General features: G+C 35.2%; 1 protein-coding gene across 2 annotated transcripts in view; it reads left to right on the forward strand.

Annotated features, from left to right (window-relative positions):
* The window catches only part of LOC145266990 (small G protein signaling modulator 1-like), a 78,258-nt gene extending 54,726 nt beyond the window's left edge, over positions 1-23,532 (forward strand). For both annotated transcript variants that reach the window (XM_080122840.1, XM_080122839.1), the window contains exons 8-12: positions 1,839-1,920; positions 5,726-5,813; positions 8,775-8,923; positions 12,867-13,008; positions 17,101-23,532. In XM_080122840.1, the coding sequence (XP_079978966.1) occupies positions 1,839-1,920; positions 5,726-5,813; positions 8,775-8,923; positions 12,867-13,008; positions 17,101-17,230 (591 nt within the window). In that variant the 3' untranslated portion in view covers positions 17,231-23,532. The remainder of the gene's footprint in view (positions 1-1,838; positions 1,921-5,725; positions 5,814-8,774; positions 8,924-12,866; positions 13,009-17,100) is intronic.
* Positions 23,533-24,417: the final 885 nt, after the last annotated feature.

Raw genomic sequence — 24,417 nt, forward strand, 5'->3', positions numbered from 1 at the left:
CAGAATGAGAGTATATTGTATATACCATAGTGTGTGGTGTTCTTGGATCCCTTAATTTGTCTATAGTCCACTTCTTATAAATAAAATCAGCTGGTTGTTTTTATGTAGCTGATATGATAATCAAAGTTTCTGTCTTTCCTTTCTTGCCTGACACTTGAAAATTATTAGCTGTTAATCTTCGAACATAAAAACTGACAGGGAAGTTATTATCTGAAGTGAACATAGATTTCAAAGAGGTCAACTAATTTGCTGGGTTGCCTCTTCTCTTAGGCAATCTGATGCTACTAAATCAGGTTGTTTGAAGGTACTGACTTCCTAACTTAAAATGCACCAAACATTGATGTTGTTGCTTATTTTTCCTTTCCACTTGCAAAATTCAATCATGTTCTCCAAAGTCTAAAACAAAAAAAAAACAAAACATCATTAATAAATATTTGAAGATATAAAGAATTTAAACCATAAAGCATTTTCCCAAATTAATGGGTTCTTGCATTAAATAACCTAAAAAGGGTTGATATGATGTGAAGCAAAACAATGAAACCCAACACCATGAATAAATATTTGAAGATATAAAGAACTTGAAACATAAAAACTTTTTCAAAATTACTTGATTTGGCATTAAAAAACCTGAAATGAGTTGATATGCCATAAAACAAAACAATCAAATCAAACAACTCTCAAATAACCCCAAAGGGGTTGACATGCTGTAAGACCAAACCAAATATCATGAATAAATATTTGAAGATATAAAGAACTTGAAACATAAAAACTTTTTTCAAAATTACTAGATTCAGCATTAAAAACTTGAAATGAGTTGATTTGTCATAAAACAAAACAATCAAACCAAACCTCTCTTTCTTGTTTGTTGTAATTATGTACAACATAAAAGAAAAAAATTCCAACAATCTTGTCACTCCTATGCCTTGATATTCACTTGCAACTGTGTAAGGTGACACATAAGCTTCCCATCATCCACCCTAGCAAATCTTCCAACTTAATGTGTTGGATTTGAATAGTTTTTTACATTGTAGATCAATCTAATCATTAATCTGTCATTGCACTGCAGTTGGGCGAGAGAGAACCAGGTGGGAGCCTAACATTTGCTACCATATATGTCTGCAGTATGTGGTGTTGGGTAATCCAGACCCCCAAGAATTACGTCAAAAGAAAAGTTAGTCAAAAGCCTGGGTGGATGCTTGGGAATGGTGTCAAAGAGGTCAAAATATGATATGTAGAATCTGCCGGAGATTGGGTCAGCGAGATTTTTGATGCTATCTTGGCCAATAAAAAAGATGGCAGACAACAGAAAGAGAGAGCGACCATGACAGTCAAACTAAGTGACACTTTTTCTCCACACATCAACCCCGCCCTGCACGCAGTCATTTATGTCAAAACTGTTATTAGGAAACTGAAAACGTTATTTTGAATAAACAAATATTTTTATAACCAGCTTTGTGTGCTTTATTATCACCAACAAGTGTATATATCAAAAAAATGACAAAGGTTGATTTTTAGAAATTATATACACTTTAAACCACATTTAATGATTGGCTGCAGCAGACCACATTTAATGATCGGCTGCAGCAGACCACATTTAATGATCGGCTGCAGCAGACCACATTTAATGATCGGCTGCAGCAGACCACATTTAATGATCGGCTGCAGCAGACCACATTTAATGATCGGCTGCAGCAGACCACATTTAATGATCGGCTGCAGCAGACCACATTTAATGATCGGCTGCAGCAGATATATAACAGTAGTCTATCTTCTTTTTATATTTATTAAATTGATATTTTCTTTCCTGGTTTTCTAACAAATGACCTATTCCATTTCAGCCATTGGCATATTGGTGTTTTCAATCTTATATGGATACAGTAAAGGAAGAGTTTAAAGAAGATGGTCTTGTCAGAAAAATGGGTAAGGAAAGAATTTAACATTTTTGGGGGGAGAGAGGTGAGGGTGAAGGCTCAATTTTTTGGGCTTGTAATGAAGAATTGCCTGAATGTTATTTTTAATATTCGAGGGAAGGCTTAGCCTGTTAAGCCAGCAAGAAATTCTATGAAACTTCTTGATGTTTTGAATATTTTTTATTTTATTTTTTTTATTATCATTTCACCCCCAAACAAGGCACAGAGCCACTTAGTTGTGAGGTGCTACTATTTGGAACCAGATTTGCTGGGATGCTATTTAGAGAGTTGGGCAGTGAGATGTTTGTTTATATTACACTTGAATTTCTACATATCAATACAGTCAGGGAAGCAAGGGCCTGGGAGGGAATTCCAAAGTGCAGCAGTCCGAGGGAAAAGACTATTCGAGTAGAAAACTTTACGGCATCTAGGGATTTATGCAGTGTAGGGGTGGGAGTTTTCTGATTGTCGGGTTTGTCATCAAGTGGGTACTAGTGCTTGGATTTCTTCAGTGTTGAATTATGTATGTATTTAATCAATAATTATATTTTTTTATGCTAAAAACAAACAGATACTACATTTTAATCCAAGTTTGAAGATGAAATAGTAATATTATTTCCCTCCTTTTCAGGCGGTTAGACACAAAATCAGGATTGGGCTTGATGAATGCTTTTCTGTGGAATGGACTAGATTTGTACTTGGCACATCCAGGTTTTCAGTCCTTGTCATTAACCATTTAACCAATTATCACTGAAGGCAAAGTAATATGTTTACAAAACAATCTTGATATAAGACAAAATAAGGTACTGTTAAGGAATAGGCACCCAGAGGATTTCAGTTGTTTTGGAATCAGTTCCGAATATTAATACAGAATCTCAAGTTAGTTTATGAAATTGCCAAAGCAGTTTACTGTTTGAACATAACCTTTTTTTTTCTTTTTCTCTTTTTTTTTCTTTTTCTCTCTTTTTTTTAATTTTTCTTTTTTTTAAGGACTAAAATGTTTTTAAACCCTAACCTGACCTTTCACATTATTAGTGCCCTCTGTCTTTTTACATTTTCTTCATGGTTTTCTAATCTTAAAACAATTTCCAAGACTGACTCCAGATTCTTTGTTGATACTCAGAACTGATTCTATAAGAATGGAAATCTTCTGGGAGCCCATTTCTTACAATTACCCCAAACAAATACATTTGGATCCTAACCAGAAGGCCAGTTAGTAATAGTTTTTCAAAACCGTCTATTTTTACTCAACGAAAATAAAGTAAATTTACCCTATTTTATATTTTTTGGATTATTCAGTTTACTCTTTTCATCATGTATTCAGTGTTTCAAGTGTGTTTTGTTTCAGGAATTTTATACTGAAGCCTTTATTTAATCCACAAGAGTAGATTGTTCTTGTTCTGTCAGTGATGACCAGGTAAAAGTGCTAATTAACTTTAATTATATTTTTAGTATTACCTGTCCTGAGGATTGAACTTTCAACTTATAGAAGATTGTAACTTGAACTCATTATTACTTAGTAATTTATCTTTTGACAGTTTTCTGGAGGTTCAAGATTTAAAACTCAATACAAGTGATATTAAGAATATAATTAAAAATTACTTAAGATTTGTACATGGCCATAGCCGACAGAACAAGAACAAACATGTGGTGCAATAAGGAAAAGGGTGACTGGTTAATTTTAATGCATCTAAAACCAAGCTTCTATCTTTCCATCATCAACACTCTGACCCTCATCTGGCATCAATTGAAATGAATGACTCATCTTGAGGAGGCTCCATGTTTTGATAAGCTTCTTGGTCTGATCGTTTCTCTTGATCTGATATGAAACACGTACATCAAATCTGTTGCCAAGTTTGCTGGAAAAATGGTGGGATCATTCTACCACTTGAGTAGATATCTCACTGCCGATGCAATTCTTTACCTGTATAAGAGCCAAGTATGTCCTAGAATAGAGTAGTGTTGCCACATTTGGGTTGGAGCTGCATTTTATCCTGCCTTGACAGAGTTCAAAATAAATTTCATAGACTACTGGGGATGCCCTTTTCTCTTTCCTACAATGTTTTTTGCACAGAAGAGACATTGCGAGCCTGTCTCTGCTTTATCCTTATTTTCATGGCAAGTGCTCGTCTGAGTTCCAATGTATGTTCCTCCCTTGCCAAACTTTCATGAAAAACATTCCAAGAAATTTTCAGCAGGTTGGGTGTTTCTGAAATCTTAATTTCTGATAATGACACTATATTTACCTCAGCAGAATTTTTTACTTCTGTAAACAAAACAGTATTCAGCATCTCAGATCTCCACCTTTCCATCCATAATCAAATGTCCAAACTGAACGCTTTGTCAACACATTTAAGAAAGCACTCTTGAAGTTAAAAGGGGGAAAGAACTACTTCAGAGATTATAGACATATTTCTAAGTAACTACAGAGCTTTCCCAAATCCAAATTGCTCAAATAAAAAGTCTCCTGCTGAAACACTGAACTGAAAAATACATTTTCCAATAGATACTATTTTTCCATCTATAATGTAAATCTCACCTTTCTGTTTAAATGTATGTATGCTTGTATGTCTACCTAAAAATTTGACATAGGCGACGGATTTTTATGAGATTGGTATCGTTTTGAAGCCGACCCTTCGGACGACAAATATAAAAAAAATTGGCTAAAAACATTAATTCCTTCACCTTCAATTGGACACTTTTCTACAAGGAAGGGTCGCTTTTTTTGCCGATATTTTCGAAAGTCATCCCCTCCTTTTGATTGACTAGCCCTAATTTAAACTTTCACCACTTCCGGTTTGGTGATGGATGCAATGGCAAAGATGTCACTTTTTTTTTTTCACATTCTTTTCCTCCTTCGTGGTACGGGTTCGAGCCTGCCTGACTACTACCACTTTTTTTTTTTACTCAACACACACCTCCTGAATAATGCCGGGCACCCAGGCTAGTCATCCAATAATCTTTTTAAGAGAAACAGGACGATGGAAAACCAATTCAATCGCCATCATAGAGCAAGATCATGTAAATTCCTACCAAGACAACCTCTATTGGCAAAAAACTACCGCAATAGTCAAGAAAAATGGACACAAGGTTGCATAGTATGTCATTCTGGTATTATAATCTATGATATGGATGTATAATCATCTATTTGGATTAGACATGCAAATCAACTTCGTCACTCATATCTTCCATTAAATATTTTACTGGACACATTTGGGACAAGATCAAAGTGTAGTATCTGTTCTTCAGATGCTGCACTTCAATTTCTTCTTCTCTGTCAGTGGAGGAGAAATCCTTCACGACTGAGACAATTTTTATTTTTGTTCTTTTTGTCCACGTTAAAAAAACAACCCTAGTGTCTAACTCTGTCCCGTGGGGAGGCATTGTAAATAGGAACAATATGCAGTAAACAAAGCAAGTATGAAAAGAAAGGTCCAACCCGAAAAACGCAATGAAGGTGCAAACCAACCTCAGCTCTACAAATAGAGCCTCATCAAACATCCTACAAACATCATATTTCAAAAGGGTGGTGTTATAATGATAAAAGGGAGAATAACTCTAAATAAAGAAAGTAAAAGTTATTGCCCCTAATAGATCTTTGAAAAGACTAGATAGTTCCAGGGAGAGAAAAGCAACATGGCGGACACTGTCAGGCATTCAATATCGTCTGTAACCAAATTAATGTTCTTGCCATGAATAAATTGTGTTCAAAAATACAATGAGCTTGTCTGCTTGTTATTAGAATATTCAATGATTCTGACATCCCATTTCTCTAAACAACACAAACTAATCGTCTTTTTTCTCTCTAATTTCAGATAAAGTACAACAATTATTAAATGAGGTTGATGCTGAAGTCCGATGTCACCTAACGAAGTATAACTTAAGTATGGTCTGTTGTCAAAGGTAAAATCACTTTGTATAATGACCTGTAATTTCTATTTCTTATTTTTTAATATGTATTTAATTTCTATTTCTTATTTTTTTTAATATATATTTAATTTCTATTTCATATTTTTATTTTTTAATATTTTAGATTAGAAAGTTTTAATTTAATACAAAAAACTCTCTGCAGTCAAATTGAATTATCACCCTTGAATTTTGGCAAAATTTGAATCAACAGGACTGCTCCCAGCCTCCTCCTCGATTTCTCACAAAATTTGAATTTCTTAATTAAAAAAAAATCTTATTTGATTAATTTACATAATTTTTGGAATATGTCTTTGTTCTATAACAAGTACATACATCATAAAGATTTTTCTGTATTTTTGTTTTTTTACCTAAATAAGCACCATTGAATGTATGAGTGACTTCATGAAGGTTAACTAATTGGCATATTCCTTTGAAAACGAACTTTAATTAATTAATTATTAATATTTTATTAATCAACTACTAATTACTTATTGGTTTCATTTAATTATTATCCTCGGTTCTATTTATGTATACTTTCTACATTATGCATAATTGTGTAGCACATGTATATATATATTAAGTTGAGAAGAAAGTTTTTGTGGAATTTTTAATTTTGATTTCAAATGATGTATTTTCAAATAAGATTTTGTTGTAATACCTTTACTTTATATAAAGAAGTTTTTCAATCTAATCGTTTGAAAACAATTATGTCTTCTTTTCAAAACGTTGAATTCGAGATGGAAATAAAGGAAATTCGCACAATTTTCTTATTTCAACTCCAGCTAGGCTGAAAAGCTACTAAAACAGCTCGTGATATCAACGAAGCGTTTGGCCCAGGAACCACTACTGAATGCACAGCACAATGGTGGTTTAAGAAATTACATCGCAGCGATGAAAGTCTTGAAGTGATTAGCCGTCGGATGTTGATAATGATCAATTAAGATCTTTAGTTGAAGCCAATCCACGCATATCTGTTTGCGAACTTGCATCTGAATTATATGTAATGTATACAATGATTTCCAACCACTTGAGAGATTTGAAAGACAAAAAACTTGATTAATGGGTGCCTCACGAATTGAACGACAACCAAAAGAAACACTGTTATGAAGTGTCATCTTCCCTTCTTTTACACAACAAGAACAATCCATTTCTCGACCAGATTGTAACTTGTGATGAAAAGAAGTTTTTCAATCTAATCGTTTGAAAACAATTATGTCTTCTTTTCAAAACGTTGAATTCAAGATGGAAATAAAGGAAATTCGCACAATTTTCTTATTTCAACAACTTTCTTTACGACAACCGGCAACACTCAGCCCAGTGGTTAGACACTGACGAAGCTCCACAACACTTCCTAAAGCCAAAGTTGCACTAAAAGACTGTTTAGTGGTCTGCGACTTGTCTCTTCCACTACAGTTTTTTATGGCAGATAAGTACTGTCAACAAATGGATGAAATGCATCAGAAACTTTGACAACAACACTCAGCATTAGGCAACAGAAAAGGCCATAATAATGCAAGACCGCTCATTGCTAAACCAATCCTACAAAAGTTGAATGAATTAAGTTACGAAACTCTGCTTCAACCACCATACTCTCCAGACTTTTCATTTACCAACTACCACTTTTTCAAGCATCTTGACAACTTTCTTTGTGAGAAATGCTTCAAAAACCTAAGCGATATCAAAAACGCCTTCAGCGACTTCATCGCCACCAGAACACAAAATTTTTACGTTACTGGCGTAAATACACTTGTTTTACGTTGGCAAAAGTGTATTGATTCTGATGATGCTTATTTCGATCAATAAATTTTTGTTTGAGCCGAAATATTTTCATCTGAATTTAAAAGTTAAAAACCACAAGAACTTTCTTATCAATCTGATATGTAGATATATAATAGTAGAAAATCCACTGTTTGAAAAGCATCGATATTAAGCATTTAAGATTTAATGGTTGAAATAGCCAGACGAATTCAAAATTGATTTTAATAAATATTTCTATTTGTTAAAATTAAATTGAAATTTTTTTTCACATTTTCGAATAGGAAAATATTCCTCTTTAGGAAACACAGATAGTTTTTTTATTTCTTCTTCTTATATGTCATGGCGGAGGAGGTAACACCTGGCATGTCCTGAGAGGTTGGAAATTGAGGCTGAATGAGATTTAAATGTCTGATAACTGTGAACACTGGTAGAATGCACAGGTCAATAATAATAGGAAATCCACTGCTTGAAAAGCATTTGATGTTAAGAAGTGACCTTGTCTGTCTGTGTTTACGGAACGGTCTCTACTAAACTCCTCTGTCAATTTTTGGTTTACAGACTTGAAATTTATATATAGGGAATTCATACCTGTGAAACAAATTCGATTTGGTTTTTAGCTGGCAAATATATGGTTGGTTGGGTTCAGTCTGATAGTACATTTGGAATTTGATCATTTTCACTGCTTGCCAAAACATCAACTGCCATTCCGTCCAAGTCTTCTTTTTTTCGCTGTGACTTTTTTTGACAATTGATTTAAATTTATGAAAATATAAAGTTGCTTTATTTTTTATTTTTGCTTTGGCTGCAAAGTGGAAGAGGTCGATTTGGTTCAGTTCAAGTGTGTTCACCAAACCAAGCAGCTCCCATTCTGTCCAAATCTTTTTTTTTATTAGTTTGCTGTGACCTTTTTTGAGAATTGATACAGAATCAGCCTTGTAATGTCTACAATTTCCTATTAAAATCGCTAAATATTGTAAGAAATTATTTTCTTTATAAAAATAAAACTGCTTGATCAACTTACATGATTTTTGGAATATGGCATCTTTATTCTGTGCCGAGTATGCATATCATAAACATTTTTTTGCAATTTAGTTTTTTTTAAAAATAGGTTTAATTCTAAATAAACACCTGATAATTTTTACATTTGAATTCAGAAACATTGCTGCTAAGTAATATACAAACTTTGTTTATTTGTAGATGGTTGGTTGTTGGTTTCAAGCGGGAATTTGATCTGGAAGACTCTCTGAAATGTTTTGAAATCATAAACAGTCGATATTTAGAATTAACTGCTGTCGAAACGGAACTGAGTCGAAGAAAAGATTGCAAACGAGATTCCGATGATTTTGGTATGTTTCCTTTTTTTTTTTTTTTTATTTTGTTTTTACTAATGAGCCACCACTTATCAAGGCTAAAACCATTCGAGGATAAAGGTTAATTAGATTGATAGAATGTCAGTTAAATGATGAAGATTATTATAAGAGCATTTTTTATATTTCTGAATTTTGGAGATGAGGATTGGTTATTCATATTATTTGAATGCTTCGGACTACTGTTTTCATCTTGAGTGTGATCTTCACAACGTTTGAATATAATTCTTTTATTTAACACTGGAGGAGCATATTTAAAGCAGTTATTGTAGACCCATGTTCATTGCAGACCGCGCAAACTGCCATGCGTCTTTGTGCACAAGATCTAAGCTTCAACTGTTTAAGAACAATACAATTTAATTCTTGCTTTCAATGAAGAAAAAGAGAGAAAGGGAGTGAAAGAAAGAGAGAGAAACACTTGAACATTGTTTTGTTTTTGTAGGCCCCGATGATGTGTTCTTTTGGGTTTGAACTTTTGTGTCTGGGGTCTCACATTGTTTTGCTTTGGTTGAATATTATGAACAACTGTCACTTTTGGCTCAAATCATACCTGATTGACAACAGTTACTGAAGCCGTCATGTTTTTTTCAATAATGACGCATTTCTTTTTTGTCTCTCCACAAGCAAAGTCAGGCACAAGGCTTATTATATAGAAGTCGTATATACAATAGGGATTCAGGCAAGCCCGTTCAACAGCAGATATCTTAAGTGTAGTCTCTGAACATATATACCGTTCACTGGAAAAAAACAGCGGAGGGTAGAGTGGTAGTACATGATATATCTAAGGCTTTTGACAGGGTATGGCATGATGGTCTTCTAAGGAAAATTAGATCATATGGTATCACTGGAAGAATTCATAATGTAATTAAATCCTTTTTAGATAAGAGAAAAATCCAAGTTGTCTTCGACAGTCGTACATCCAAACAATATGATATAAATGCGGGAGTACCCCAGGGGTCTATCCTTGGACCTTTATTATTCCTGATATTCATAAATGACCTCCCTGATAAAATTGTTTTGGAGATGGGTATATTTGCTGATGGCACCACCCTCTATAACAGGCATGAGGGGAAAACAAATGAACACATATCTAAGGAAATGGCAGAAACACTAGAGGATGACCGCCAATCTGTAGTGGAATGGGGACAAAAATGGATGGTCACATTCAGTGCTGCCAAGACTAAACTCGTTTCCTTCAATAAGTACAAGAAACCTTTTCTACCACCAATAGCAATGCCCAAGAACACATTGCCTGAAAGTACTTCCTTTAAACTCCTCGGCCTAACATTTCAGGAAACATGAACTGGAATATATACATTGAGAGCATTGCCAAGGCTGCTGCAAAGAAGGTGGGCTCTCTCTACCGTGCTAGAAAACTACTTACACCTGAAAGTATCCTGTACTTTTATAAGGCCACCATTCACCCATGTATGGAGTATTGTTGTCACATCTTGGCTGGTGCAGCTGCTGCTTGTCTCTCACTCCTGGACAGGGTTCAAAAGAGAGTCACCAACCTGATAGTTCCTGAACTGTCATCTAGGCTTCAGCCTCTGTCCCATCGATGAAATGTTGCATCCCTCTGCCTATTCTACAAATACTTTAATGGTGAATGCTCTGACGAACTGCAAACACTTGTACCTCCTCGACATGACTATCCCCGACAAACCTGTTGCAATATTTTGGATGTATAATGAGGTATGATCCCACACAATCGGGCGATTCTATTTATAAACGATGCTGCTAGGAACTGACAAATCGAATTAATTCCCGTTCTGCTACCAACCAATCAGAAACCAGAATTGCTCCATAAATATTAAACCTTTTCTGTAGCAATTTCGCATGTTTTTACCGTCTCTACACGGTAAGAGTATTTTGCTCTGTAGAACTGTCTACTGCAAACCAGTCACCTCTCAGGACTTGTGTGTAACAACGAACCATCCGAAACTGTTCTGTCTACTGCAAACCAGTCACCTCTCAAGACTTGTTTAGAACAACGAACCATCGGAAACTGTTCTGTCTACTGCAAACGAGTCACCTCTCAAGACTTGTTTAGAACAACGAACCATCGGAAACTGTTCTGTCTACTGCAAACCAGTCACCTCTCAAGACTTGTTTAGAACAACGAACCATCGGAAACTGTTCTGTCTACTGCAAACGAGTCACCTCTCAAGACTTGTTCAGAACAACGAACCATCGGAAACTGTTCTGAAACTAAACATGGTTTACACTTCTAGACAAGCAACTAAGTCCCACCCCTTTACAGTAGAGATCCCTAGGTGTAAGAAAGCCTTTTACTCCAATAGTTTCTTCCTCAGAACTGCAAGTCTTTGGAACTCCCTTCCGGGATACTGCTTTCCCAACTGTACTGATATGCAGAAGTTCAAGTGTAATGTGAACAAATATCTTTCTACTCATCTCCCTTCATAATGCCCCTGCAAATTATGTCCCCGATACTAGCCCCCTACTTCAAAGTGGCACTTGCCTTGTTTGGAGTGAAGATTGAATAAAAAAAAAAAAGTCCCCAACTCCCACAAAAAGAAGCTTCTTCATTGTGCCACACCTGCTAGTAAAACTATATTTGGAGTCTTTTCCCAACTTGTGTATGACTATTTTTAAGAAGTAATGTTTTCAAGAGCAATATATTCCAAGAATATAAATAATTAGACTTTTTTGCCTGTTAAAAACAAGAAAAAGTTATAAACTGTTGACTTAGAAAAGGTGCTTTATGACAAATTAATACTTTAATATGGTTAATTTGTGCTGATTTTTACATTAAATACTATTCCCTACTAATCTCTAACTGTTCATCAAATGGATAACATAATACTTAGTTTGCTACATCTTATCATAACAAAAGTCCATACAAAATTATAGCCAGATCAGACCAGTAGTTTCCAAGAAAACTTCTAGAATAAATGTGGTGACTAATCCCTACTAATCCATCCAACAGATACCATAATATTTTGTTCATTGCACCTTAACATAACAAAGGTATCCAATCTACACCATTAATGATTACTACACTATCATCTTTACATTCATTAACCCTTATTCTTAAGTGGCTTTCAGTTCTTGATATGTGGTGACTCCCTTGTATAAAAATCTTTATACAAAGTTTTAGCCAGATTGGCTCAGTAGCTTTTAAGAAAAAGTAGAATAGATGAGCAAGAGAAATATAGCTTATCCTACTGATACAATTGTTTTTGATAACTTTATTCGGCATTAAATAACCTATAGATGATTAGTGTATCGTAAAAACAAACTAAACCTTTTTCCTTGCTTAGCCCCAATTGAGATGCGTGTTCACAGAGCTGAATTCAGTGTGAACACCTTCAGTCTCAATAGCAGGTTGGTTGGTTGGTTGGTTGTTTTTGTTTTACGGCATATCAACCCTTTTCAGATCATTTAATGCCAAATCCAGTAATTTTGAAGAGAATTTTTTAATAGAATACATTTGTTTTTTTTCCAAGTCGATTTCTATTTAACCCATAGTTGGGACCCTAACAGGTACTATCACTCCGGATCAGGGTGGACCTGGGAGCAATGGCAATTAAGGGGTGACTCCACACTCCCCAAAGCCCGCAAGCTGGGCCTCACCATCGGATATAGTTTAAGGTCATATCCAGGACCCTCAATAGTAGGGAACTAACAAAACTACTTCAAACAAATTTGTCTGTGGTTTAAGGATTGTCAGAATCTTTTACCAGCTTGGGTGTGGATAGTCTTAAAGAGCGATGTGTTTGGGGAGCAATGTGTTAGTATATCTTATAAAAAGATAAACAAAAAGGAATTTTTTTAAAAGAATGTAACTGGATTAAACATGAAATCTGGAAAAAGTTGATACACTATAAAAACAAAACAAGCAACAAAAAAAACCTACCCCCCCCCAAAAAAAACCTACAATTATTTGTTCGTTTTTTAGGTGGCATTTTGCGGATGGTTTCGTCAATGGACAAACCGCCTTATTCATTTGACATTTTTATGTGTGCGGCTTTATTGTTGGAATTGCGGGAAGAAATCTTCAAATGGACTTCACTTGAAGACATCTATCTTGGCATGAACAGGTCAGAACTTTTTCTTTTTCGATCTAAACATGTTTTCTGGCTGAAAATAATTCAACAAAAACAAGTGAAATATAAGGTGTTTATTCAGATTGACATTACAGTGATAAAAAAAAAAAACGAAGAAAAATTTTTATATTGTATCTACTTATCACAGAATAAAGATGGTATATTCCAAAAATCACAAAAATTGATCAAGTATTTTTTTTTTTATTAATGAAAAACAAATTCGCTGATTTTTACCGATAAGTGACAGACGAGGCCATGTTTTACGAAAGAATATAATAAGGGGGTAGTCAGTGATTATTTTGATAGTTTCCATGTGCGTTGGGGTTGTCTGCCTTGTCCACTGATTTGTTAGACGTTTTTTTACCCACATTGAAAGAGTAAAATTTAGTTTTCTTGAATAAAAATAAAACTACTTGATCAAATTACATGATTTTGGGAATTTTTCATCTTCATCTCATGACTAGTATGTATATCATACAGACATGTCTGTATTTTCTTTAATTTTAAATGCTGCCAAAAGTGCCAATCTGAATAAGCACCAAATATAATTTTGATCATGGATCAAAACGTGTCATTCTAATATAGATGTGATTTTAAATTTTATTTATATATATATATATATATATATATATATATATATATATATATATATATATATATATATATATTTTTTTCCAATTTTTTGGATATTTTTTCAATTCGCAGAGCGTTTTTTTTTTTCAGCTGGCATATTATATATTATGGCGCCCAAAAGTTGTTGTTTGGCCATATTCATGTCAAGCGCTTTCTATTGGTTCAACTGATCATCGTCAGGAGCAATTGTTGTTATTGGTGTTTTCTTTTTCTTTTTCTTTGAGGCTTGGTGTATTTATGGTTAGTTATTTTTTTATTTTTTATTTTTTTAATTTATTTTTTTATTGGTGATAAAGGTGGATGCAGGATGGGTAGGAGCGAATTATTTTTATTTCTAATTTCGATTTTCTTATTTTATATTTTATTTATTTACCTTCTTGTTAGTTATTGAATGCTGTTATTATATTTGTCCATGTATTAAATGAGATCTGGTTAATAAGGGGCTGTAGTTTTTTTATTAGTATGCTTGAGACGAATATGGCTAAACAACAACTTTTGGGCGCCATAATATATAATATGCCAGCTGAAATCAAAAAAGACCGCTCGGCAAATTGAAAAGATACCCAAAAAAAGAATAACTCCGTCGTGTTCAATCAAACGTGCTTGAATAATGACTTGCTGCCAAAATATACAAATATGTATATTTATATATAATTAATTAAATACCTTTATAGTTATTGAACTAAAAAAAAATATCTTTTTCATTATACAGGGATGAAAATAGAAGCCTCTCTAGCTTAACTGCCATAAATATATTTTCATCACTTCCTACCTAGCTCTACTCACATATTGAACACGGTTGAAGTAAATACTGAAAATCGATACATAAAATATTATTTTTGAGATGATGATTGTATGTTTGTATTATTTGGATTCTTTTGACTACTGTTCTCATCTTGAATATTTACTAAACATTTCAGTCGATGTAACCTTTGAGCTTCTTCAGGTGTATCTTGCCGAACTCTGGAATTTTTCTGTCAAACTCTGGAATCTGCATGAACTTTCAAACAGAACCCTTTATTTAATCCATGGAAGCAGTATGCTCTTGTTCCATCAGCTATGACTGGGTAGAACTCCTAAGTAATTCACAATTGTATTTTTGGGTCGCCCATACTGGGGATTAAACCTTCAACCTCCACGAATGTAACTTTTATAAGTGAATTTCATCAAATACTTTATCCACTACACTACAGGTCTTTCTAGTACAATTCTTGTCTGTAAGAACCCGTGACGCAGTGAATTTTCTTCAACAAAACAATAAAATAACCGAACACTGAATAATTGTTGTGTGTTTCGTATTCTATGCAATCACTTTGTCCAGCACCTCTCACCCTAAAACTGAAACTTTTAAATAAAATAAAATGACAGTTCAATCAAAATTACGATCAAACCAGACGTAAACTCAAACAAAACCAATTCGCCTCCTCCCTTGAGGCTTACATTCATGAATATCCGTGGGCTTAGAACTAATTTAGATGATGTTGAAGCATTTCTCCTAGAAAACTCCCCGGATATCTTAGCGCTAAGTGAAACTAACCTACACTCCCCATCCCCTCTAATCACTTTAATATGCCTGGTTATCTCCCACTTTGCTGCAATGCAAGGACTCAGACAGACATATGCACAGACTTGGAGTCTATATTTGAAACACCCTCCTCTTGACTAGAGAATCAAAACTAGAATCAGATGACCAAACCTTCATGTGCTTCAGATTTAGCCTGCAACATAGCATTAGTTATATTTTCTCCACTGCTCTCTCTTGACACAGGACTGTACCTCAATCAGCCGTGTCTCTGACAGCATAGATACAGCACTCTCCCTAGACATTAGCTTGCAAGCACATGTATTTTGTGACTTTAATGTCTACCACAGTAACTGGCTCTGTTTCTTTACTTACACAGACACAGCTGGTAGCATAACACAGTTTCTCTATATCTCATTCCCTATTACAGGCAGTTACGTTTCTGATCCGTCTCCCAGATCAACAAGACCAACAAGCCTCACTTCTTGATCTATTTCTGACTGATGATTGTGTAACAAATACCCATAGCCCACTTGGGAATGCTGATCACATTGTGATAATGGTAGAAATTGCCTTAAACTCTTGATCCAAAGCTGATGAGCCATTACTCAAAACAACAAAGTACTATATGAAGGCTGACTGAGAAACCATCAGAGATCCTCCATAGAATAGTATCTTTTCTCTTCCTGTGGAACAGTGCAGATGAGACCACTCAATGGTTTAAAGCAGCAATTAAAGCACACGTTCCTACACGGAAGTACTTTATCAAACCGCACTCTTCACAATGGTTCACCTCTGATTGAACAACTGCTATCGCTCAAAGGCAGTATGCATTCTGCAGACTTATCGGACACAACTCCAATACAAGCAGGCAAGAGTTTGTAGAAGCTAGAAATAATTGTAAGAAAGAAATAGCTGCAGCCAAGAGAAAGCATTCTGAAGTCATCGAAAAACGCATAGAATCGTAGAAACTAAGAACTCATGATTTCTGGAAAATTTATAACAGTGTAGTAAATAGTGGACAATCGTCAATTCCCTCACTATCCAACAACCTTGAGATTGTTTGCACAGCAACTGAAAAGGCAAATCTTCTTGCCCAACGTTTTTCCTCTAACTCTACTTTAGACCCAGAAGGCCACCTCTCCTAAATTTCCCTTTGCAAACAGCAACCACAATCAATGACCCGAAAATCACTGCTTTCCTTGTTTGTAATGCCACAATAAATCTGAACACCTCGAAGCCATGTGGGCCTGATCTTATCCCTGCTATACTATTAAAAAAATGCTCTGCTGTGGTTGCTCTGATTTTCTCCAAGCTCTACAATAAATGCCTTAACAAATCTTACTTTTCTGACTGTTGAAAAATTGCTTCTGTTATACCAATTTACAAGAATTCTGCGAAAAAACTGACCCACTCAATTATTGCCCCATTAGCAATCTCATTTCGCCAAGTCATAAGTCACATCTTTCATTACCTTCGTCACAATTTAATCCATGGGGTAGCAGCTCTCATTCCATCAGCACTGACTAGATAGAAGTTCAAAGTAATTTGCAATTGCATTTTGAGTGTCGCCCGCACTGAGAATTGAATCTTCAACCTCCAGAAGAGTGTTTTTTTTTTTTTGTAGTGTAGTCTAGCTCATAACTGAATTTGCACCAACTACTTTATTATGAGTAGAGTTCATAACTGAATTTGCACCAACTACTTTATTCACTATGCTACAGGTTTTAATTCACAAGTTTGACAGAAAGATTCCCGAGTTCAACAAGTTACTTCTGAAGAAGGTTGGAGGTCACATCAACCGAAACGTTTTGCTATAATTTATTCCAAAAATGTTTTAGTCTATTGAAGATGACTGTAGATGAGAAACATTTTAAAATGTTAGAAAGATTGAGGCAACTTTTTTTTTGTTGTTCTTTTTATTATTTCAGCATCAAAATTGATCTGAATGATGCAATTCAAAAAGGAGAACAACTCTTCCATTTTTACTGCAAGAAAATGGTGGATGATTGTTTTTTGGAGGTAAATCCAAGTCTTGCCGCCAACGACAACCTCAACTAAGCTGAAATTAAATAAGACACAAATAATTCCACTTTATAAAGCAACAACAACAAACATTTTTTATTTTCTGTGCTTTTTATCTTTTTATTTAAAATCAAAAATCAAAATATTTTGGTGCTTCTGTACAATCCAACCATCGTTAAAAAAAAAAAAGCATCCTATAATTTTTTAAATAGCTCAAAGTTTTGGGTGAATGCGCCGATTATCATAAATCCTTTAAATATGCAGCTTTTTCTGCACTTCCTCGTTTTCCAGTGAGGAACAAAGTGTAGTAGCTGTTCTGTTCTCAGAGTGAGTGAAAGAAATTCTCCTTGACTGAAGCAGTTTTTATTTTTGTCTTAATTTAGTGTGCTGCCCCCTTTTTGAGGAACTGGTAGCTCTCCCACAGTAAAAACCGACTTTATATCTCAATTTACCCTCGTTGGGAGGCAAGTATGTTAGACTTCTCAAATCTCGCTGCATTTCAATAACAAATTATTTGCATTATTTTTCTCATCTTGGTTATTTTCATGTTTCAGCTGATGTGACATCCGACCTTCTTCCGGTGCATTTTTTCAAACTGACGAACCTTCATTTTGAATCTATTTGATGAGGAATGATGATTTCGATTATTCAGACTACTATTCTCATCTTGCGTGTTATTTTTATGCCATTTCTTCAGTTACATTTTATCGAATTTGGGAATTTTTATGCCAAATCTGTATCCCTGGATGAAATTTCAAACCAACACAATTTTATCATAAATATTTCAAGTTTCAAAAAGATGAAACTGAGGTGGGTCCAATGGTGAGGTGTGAGGATATACATTGTTCAAAATATTATAAAAATAATAACCAAGATAAGAATAGCAGTTCAAATTATCAAACTCAAAAGTAATTGTTTTGCATAATTTTTTAATACACTATATGATTATGGGTGCCCCCCCCCCATGTTATTTTATTCTTCTTGAAGCATGTGGTCATTCAACAGTTTTCTGCTTTTTTTATGCAGTTACTTGCAATGCCATTGAACTCTGCAAGATTTTTCAAATTGCACTGGTTGTGTAGTAGAGAGCACCCTCTTGTATACATTCGCAAATAGTTAAATCAGTTTTGCTATATGGCCATAGCAACTTTTGAATACCTCATTCCCAGATTCAGGCAATTGTGGGGTTTGTATTACAATCCACAGAGGCACGAAAAGGTTGTTAAAAACAAATATATAACAAATAAATGTTATCAAAGACAAGATAAGTTACTTTTCTACCTAACTGAATAAGTTTTTAATGTTTTTTATCTAATATAAAATGTGTATTCGGTTCGAAAAACAACTAATATTAAGCTAATTGAGAACAAGAAAAAATGGCCACGATGCCTCTTTACATTTTTGATTACTCGATAATCACTTCTAAATAAGAAATAAAATAAAATGGTGGCAGAAACCATGTTACCATGACATTTATTGAATGGGTTTCTGCCACCGTTTTATCTTATTTCTTATTTTGAAGTGATTATTGAGTATTCCAAAATGTAAAGAGATATTGCAGCCATTTTTTTCTTGTTTCTTCTTATAAATAAAATTGTATGACCACTTCTTGTGTGGGTATTTCTCTTCTCTTGGTGACTTGCATATTTTTTATTTTATTTTATTTAATATTAATCAGTTATTTATTGAAAGAAAAAATGCAAACGCGTAAAATATCTAGAAAGTAATAAAAAGGTGCTTGTCCAGAATTCTCCCTAAAGTAAACTAAAAAACAAAAATGCATGGAGATGCAACATTGTGACAATAGGACAGAGGTTAGAGCTTGGCTGAAAGTGTGGGACCTATTCAATTTGAGACTCCTTTTTGAACCATGTCTAAGAGTGAGAGACTAGTGGTAGAAGCACTATTCCATGCATCGATGGATGATGGCTTTGAAAAGATATAGAATACTCTCTGCTTTGATTAATTTTCTAGCATAGTAGAGGGATCCCACCTTCTTTGCAGTAGTCTTGGCAATGTCTTCAATGTATTTCCTGAGGCCACAATCCTGTGAGTGCGGACAGCTGATGGTCTACTTGTATTGCATGTCTGGTATTCTGCAAACCACTGTCCAGCACCCCCTCACTCACTCACCCTAACTGAAACTTTTAAATTAAATAAAATGAAATGACAGCTCAAGCAAAAGTTACGTTTAAACCAGGACCAAACTCAAAGAAAACCAACCTGCCTCCTCCCTTGAGGCTTGCATTTACGAATATCCGCGGGCTTAGAACTAACTTAGATGATGTTGAGTCATTTCTCCCTGTAAACACCCCGGATATCTTAGCATTAAGTGAAACTAACCTTACTCCTCCATTCCCTCTAAGCACTTTAACATGCCTGGTTATCTCCCACTCTACCGTAAGGACTCGGACAGACATATGCATGGGCTTGGAGTCTATATTTGTAACACCCTCCCCCTGACTAGAGAAATAAAACTAGAATCAGACGACCAGGCCTTTATGTGCTTCAGACTAAATATGCAACACAATATTAGCTACTTGTATTTTCTCTACCGCTCTCCCTCAACCCAAGACTGTACCCTAATAAATAAAGTCTCAGACAGCATAGATATAGCACTCTCCCTCGATACTAGCGCACAAGTACATGTATTTGGTGACTTCAATGTCCACCACAGTAATTGGCTAGGATTCTCTAATCACACAGACGTAGCTGGTAGCACAACACGTAGCTTCTCTATATCCCATTCCCTATCCCAGATGGTTACATTTCCGACACGTTTCCCAGACCAGCAAGATCAACATGCCTCACTTCTAGATCTCTTTCTGACAACGGTTCCCAATGATTGTACAACAAATGTCTACAGCCCACTCGGGAATGCTGACCACGCTATGATAATGGTAGAAATCAGCCTAAATTCTCGCCCTAAAACTGAAGACCCACTACTCAAAACAACGAAGTATTACAAAAAGGCTGATTGGGAAGCCATCTGGGAACTCATCAGAGATGCCCCATGGCAAAATATCTTTACTCTTCCAGCAGAACAGTGTGCAAATGAGACCACTGAATGGGCCCAAACTGCAATTGAAGCACATGTTCCCGAACGGAAATTCTATAGCAAGCCCCACTCTCCCCAATGGTTTACTTCTGCTTGTGCAGCTGCCATTTGTCAAAGGCAGCATGCGTTCCGCAGATTCAACCGACATAAGTCCAACTCAAATAAACAGAAGTATATAGAAGCTAGAAATAATTGTAAGAGAGTGATAGAGATAGCTAAGACAGATTACTCTGAAGCCACCAGAAAACGCATCGAAGCACAGAAATTAGGAACCCGGGATTTTTGGAAAATCTACAACAGCGTAGTAAATAATGGGCAGTCAACTATTCCCCTACTATCAAACAATCATGAGGTTGCTTGCACGGCAACTGACAAGGCTAATCTGCTTGCCAGTTGGTTTGCCTCAAACTCCACATGTGAGCCGGTACACCACTCCCTCCCTGATTTTCCTTCGCGAACAGATGCCACACTAGACGATTTGAAAATCACCCCTTCTCAGGTACATGCTATTATAAAAAACCTAAACACCTCAAAAGCATGTGGGCCAGATCTCATCCCGACTGTGCTATTAAAAAAATGCTCTGCCGAGGTTGCTCCAGTTCTCTCCAAACTTTACAATAAATGCCTTAACGAATCTTGCTTTCCCGACTGCTAGAAAACCGCTTCTGTGGTACCAGTCTTCAAGAATTCTGGTGAAAGAACTGACCCACTAAATTATCGCCCCATTAGCCTCCTCCCGCTTTTAACCAAAATATTTGAGTCCTTAGTTAATCAAGCCCTAGTCCAGCACCTAACAGCTGCTAAACTCCTGATTGACAAACAATATGGATTCAGGTAAGCCCGTTCAACAGCAGATATCTTAACTGTAGTTTCTGAACATATATACCGTTCATTGGACAAAACAGGAAAACAGGGGAGGGTAGAGCGGTAGCCTTTGATATATCTAAGGCTTTTGACAGGGTATGGCACGATGGCCTTCTAAAGAAAATTAGATCATATGGAATCACTGGAAGAATTCATAATGTAATTAAATCCTTCTTAAGTAATAGAAAAATCCAAGTTGTCCTCGACGGTCGTACATCTAAACAATGACATAAATGCGGGAGTACCTCAGGGGTCTATTCTTGGACCTCTATTATTCCTGATATTCATAAATGACCTCCCTGATAAAATTGTTTCGGAGATGGGTATATTTGCCGATGACACCACTCTCTATAACAGATATGAGGGGAACACAAATGAACACATATCCAAGGAAATGGCAGAAACATTAGAGGATGACCTCCAATCTCTAGTGGAATGGGGACATAAATGGATGGTCACATTCAACGCTGCTAAGACTAAGCTTGTTTCCTTCAATAAGTACAAGAAACTTTCTCTACCACCAATAGCAATGGCCAAGAACACATTGCCTGAAATTACTTCTTTCAAACTCCTCGGCCTAACGTTTACAGGGAACATGAACTGGAATATATACATTGAGAGTATTGCCAAAGCTGCTGCAAGGAAGGTTGGCTCCCTCTACCGTGCTAGAAAACTACTTACGCCTGATAGTATCCTGTACCTCTATAAGGTCACCATTCGCCCATGTATGGAGTACTATTGTCACATCTGGGCTGGTGCATCTGCTGCTTGTCTTTCGCTCTTGGACAGGGTTCAAAAGAGAGTCGCCAACCTGATAGTTCCTGAACTGTCATCTAGGCTTCAGCCTCTGTCCCATCGACGAGATGTTGCATCCCTCTGCCTGTTCTACAAATACTTTAATGGTGAATGCTCTGACGAACTGCAAACACTTGTACCTCCCCAACGTAACTACCCCCAACAAACCCGACAAGCTAGTAAGTCTCATGCCTTTACAGTAGAGATCCCTAGGTGCAAGAAAGCCTTTTACTCCAAGTTTCTTCCCCAGAACTGCAGGTGTTTGGAACTCCCTTCCAGGATTCTGCTTTCCCAACTGTACTGATATGCAGAAGTTCAAGTGTAATGTGAACAAACATCTTTCTACTCATCTTCCTTTATAATGCCCCTGCAAATTAAGTTCCTGATAGTAGCCCCCTGCTTCAAAGTGGCACTATGCCTTGTTTGGGGTGAAAATTGAATAAAAAAAAAAAAAAATTTGTTTGAACTCATGGAAAGAGAATATCACATTTCAAAATACATGTAAATAAATCAAGTATTTTTTTTTTTTTTTAACTAAACCAAATTTTATGATGAAATGAGACATCATGTTTTGATCCATCATGTTTAATAAATGTGGATGAGACAACTCAATTCGAACTATCAATGCCTTATAATGGCTATGATTTCCTTTGAACTCACAAAAAATTGTAAAGAAATGATTTTATATATATATATATATATATACATATAATACTTGATTAATTTATATGATTTTTGGAATATGACATTTTCATTCTGTGAGGAGTACACACATCATAGAGATTTTTTTGTGTTTTTGTTTTTTAATTAGGATGAATTCTAGATAAAAACCAAAAATTGTAAACATGATATTTGAAGTTATTTTTTTTCTAAGCAACCTCCCAACCAGCAGTATATCACCATATGACTAACACCGAGAGAATATTGCTAGTTATTAATAATGAAAAAAATATACAACTTGTTTATGAAATGCATTGGGATTTTAAGATTTTAATACCTTTTTTGGGAAATCCACACCCAAAATTGGACTATTTAAAAAAATAATCAGTTTTTTTTTTCCTAATAAAAGAGGCTGAGTGGAGGAGTTTTGTTTTAAAGAAATACTGTATAATCACATTGACACACCAGTTCTCATTAGATGACCAACGTTAAGTCTGGTCAGTACGAGATGGTTGATCATTTGAGATAACCAAGTGTTATATATGGGAGGACGGCAATACCACCCTGCAAAAAAAAAAAAAAAAAAATGTTAAAATCATCTCACCCAAGGGGAATGCATATGCAACTAGGGGCCGCTTGTGAATTTGATATTCTCTAGAAGCTTCCTCTTTCTGAGTAAACTGGCTGGAGGAATGCTTTAATGACAAAAGTAAAAGAAAGAACAAAGCACATAAAAGAAAAACAGATCTGCCCTTCTCTATTTGATTTTCCACACTGCAAGGGGCTGCCTCAACATAATTGCTCATGTGAATAGAAATCTTTTGAGCTTGCTGTACGAATTAACGGTTACTGCAGATTCTTATTGCGAAAGACAATTTTTCAGTTTTGTTAATGCTGGGACTTTCTTGCAGAGTGCTTGTTGGTGCCAACATTGGCATAAATAAATGCATAAAATAATTAACCCTTTGTTTTTTCTTTTTCTTCTCTGCTGTGTTTAAAGTTGATGGAAATTTATTTAGGTTCTTGTCCAGAATCTCCCCTATATTAAAAAACAAAATAATAAAGAAAAATCTGTATGATGTACACACCCGTAAGGAAACAAAAATATCATATTCCAAAAATCACTTAAATTTATTTTTTAGATAAAAAAATCAAATTTTATGAGTATCCAAGGAGTGATTGTCTCACCCACCATTTTGAGATTTCTTTTCAAGAAACAAAGAATTGGTTGATTTAATGTAGTAATAATGTCACAAATAGCCTTTACCGCAGAGAAACAAAGGATGTGTTCTTTCTGCCACTCGCACATGGAAAGAAAAAGAAAAAAACGCAAGTGTACCTGATATTATGCAAAAAGATGTGGAGAATGTGATAAACCCACGTGACTGGTGAGATTTGAGGTGGATAGAAAAACCCAGTTTTGAGGGAAAGGAGGCAGTTCTTCGTTATGTCTTTCATGGGTGGAAACCTTATGATCAGTTGCGACCTTGCAGAACATTAAATCTAGGGACAAAGGGAGTTAACTCCACAATAATTCATACTTAGATTTATGTTCCAATGGTTATAAATTCCCATTAATTGTTTAAAAATGATTTTCTTTATAAAAGTAAAACTAATTGATCAATTTACATGATTTTTGGAATATGATATTTTTCTTTCATCATGGATACATACATCATACAGATTTTTCTTTATTTTGGGGATTTTTGATTTAGGGGGAATTCAGGACAAAGACATTTAATTATTTTTTGCAGGTTTCAACTTTATAACCTCGTTTTTGGCAGAAAGCATTGTTTCCTTCATTAAAAGGTTGGCATTTTTACTTTTGTGAATTTGACAAATGCAT

Source organism: Euprymna scolopes, chromosome 42, assembly GCF_053919585.1.
Source record: "Euprymna scolopes isolate OS-2025 chromosome 42, ASM5391958v1, whole genome shotgun sequence".
In the NCBI taxonomy this organism is placed as follows: domain Eukaryota; kingdom Metazoa; phylum Mollusca; class Cephalopoda; order Sepiida; family Sepiolidae; genus Euprymna; species Euprymna scolopes.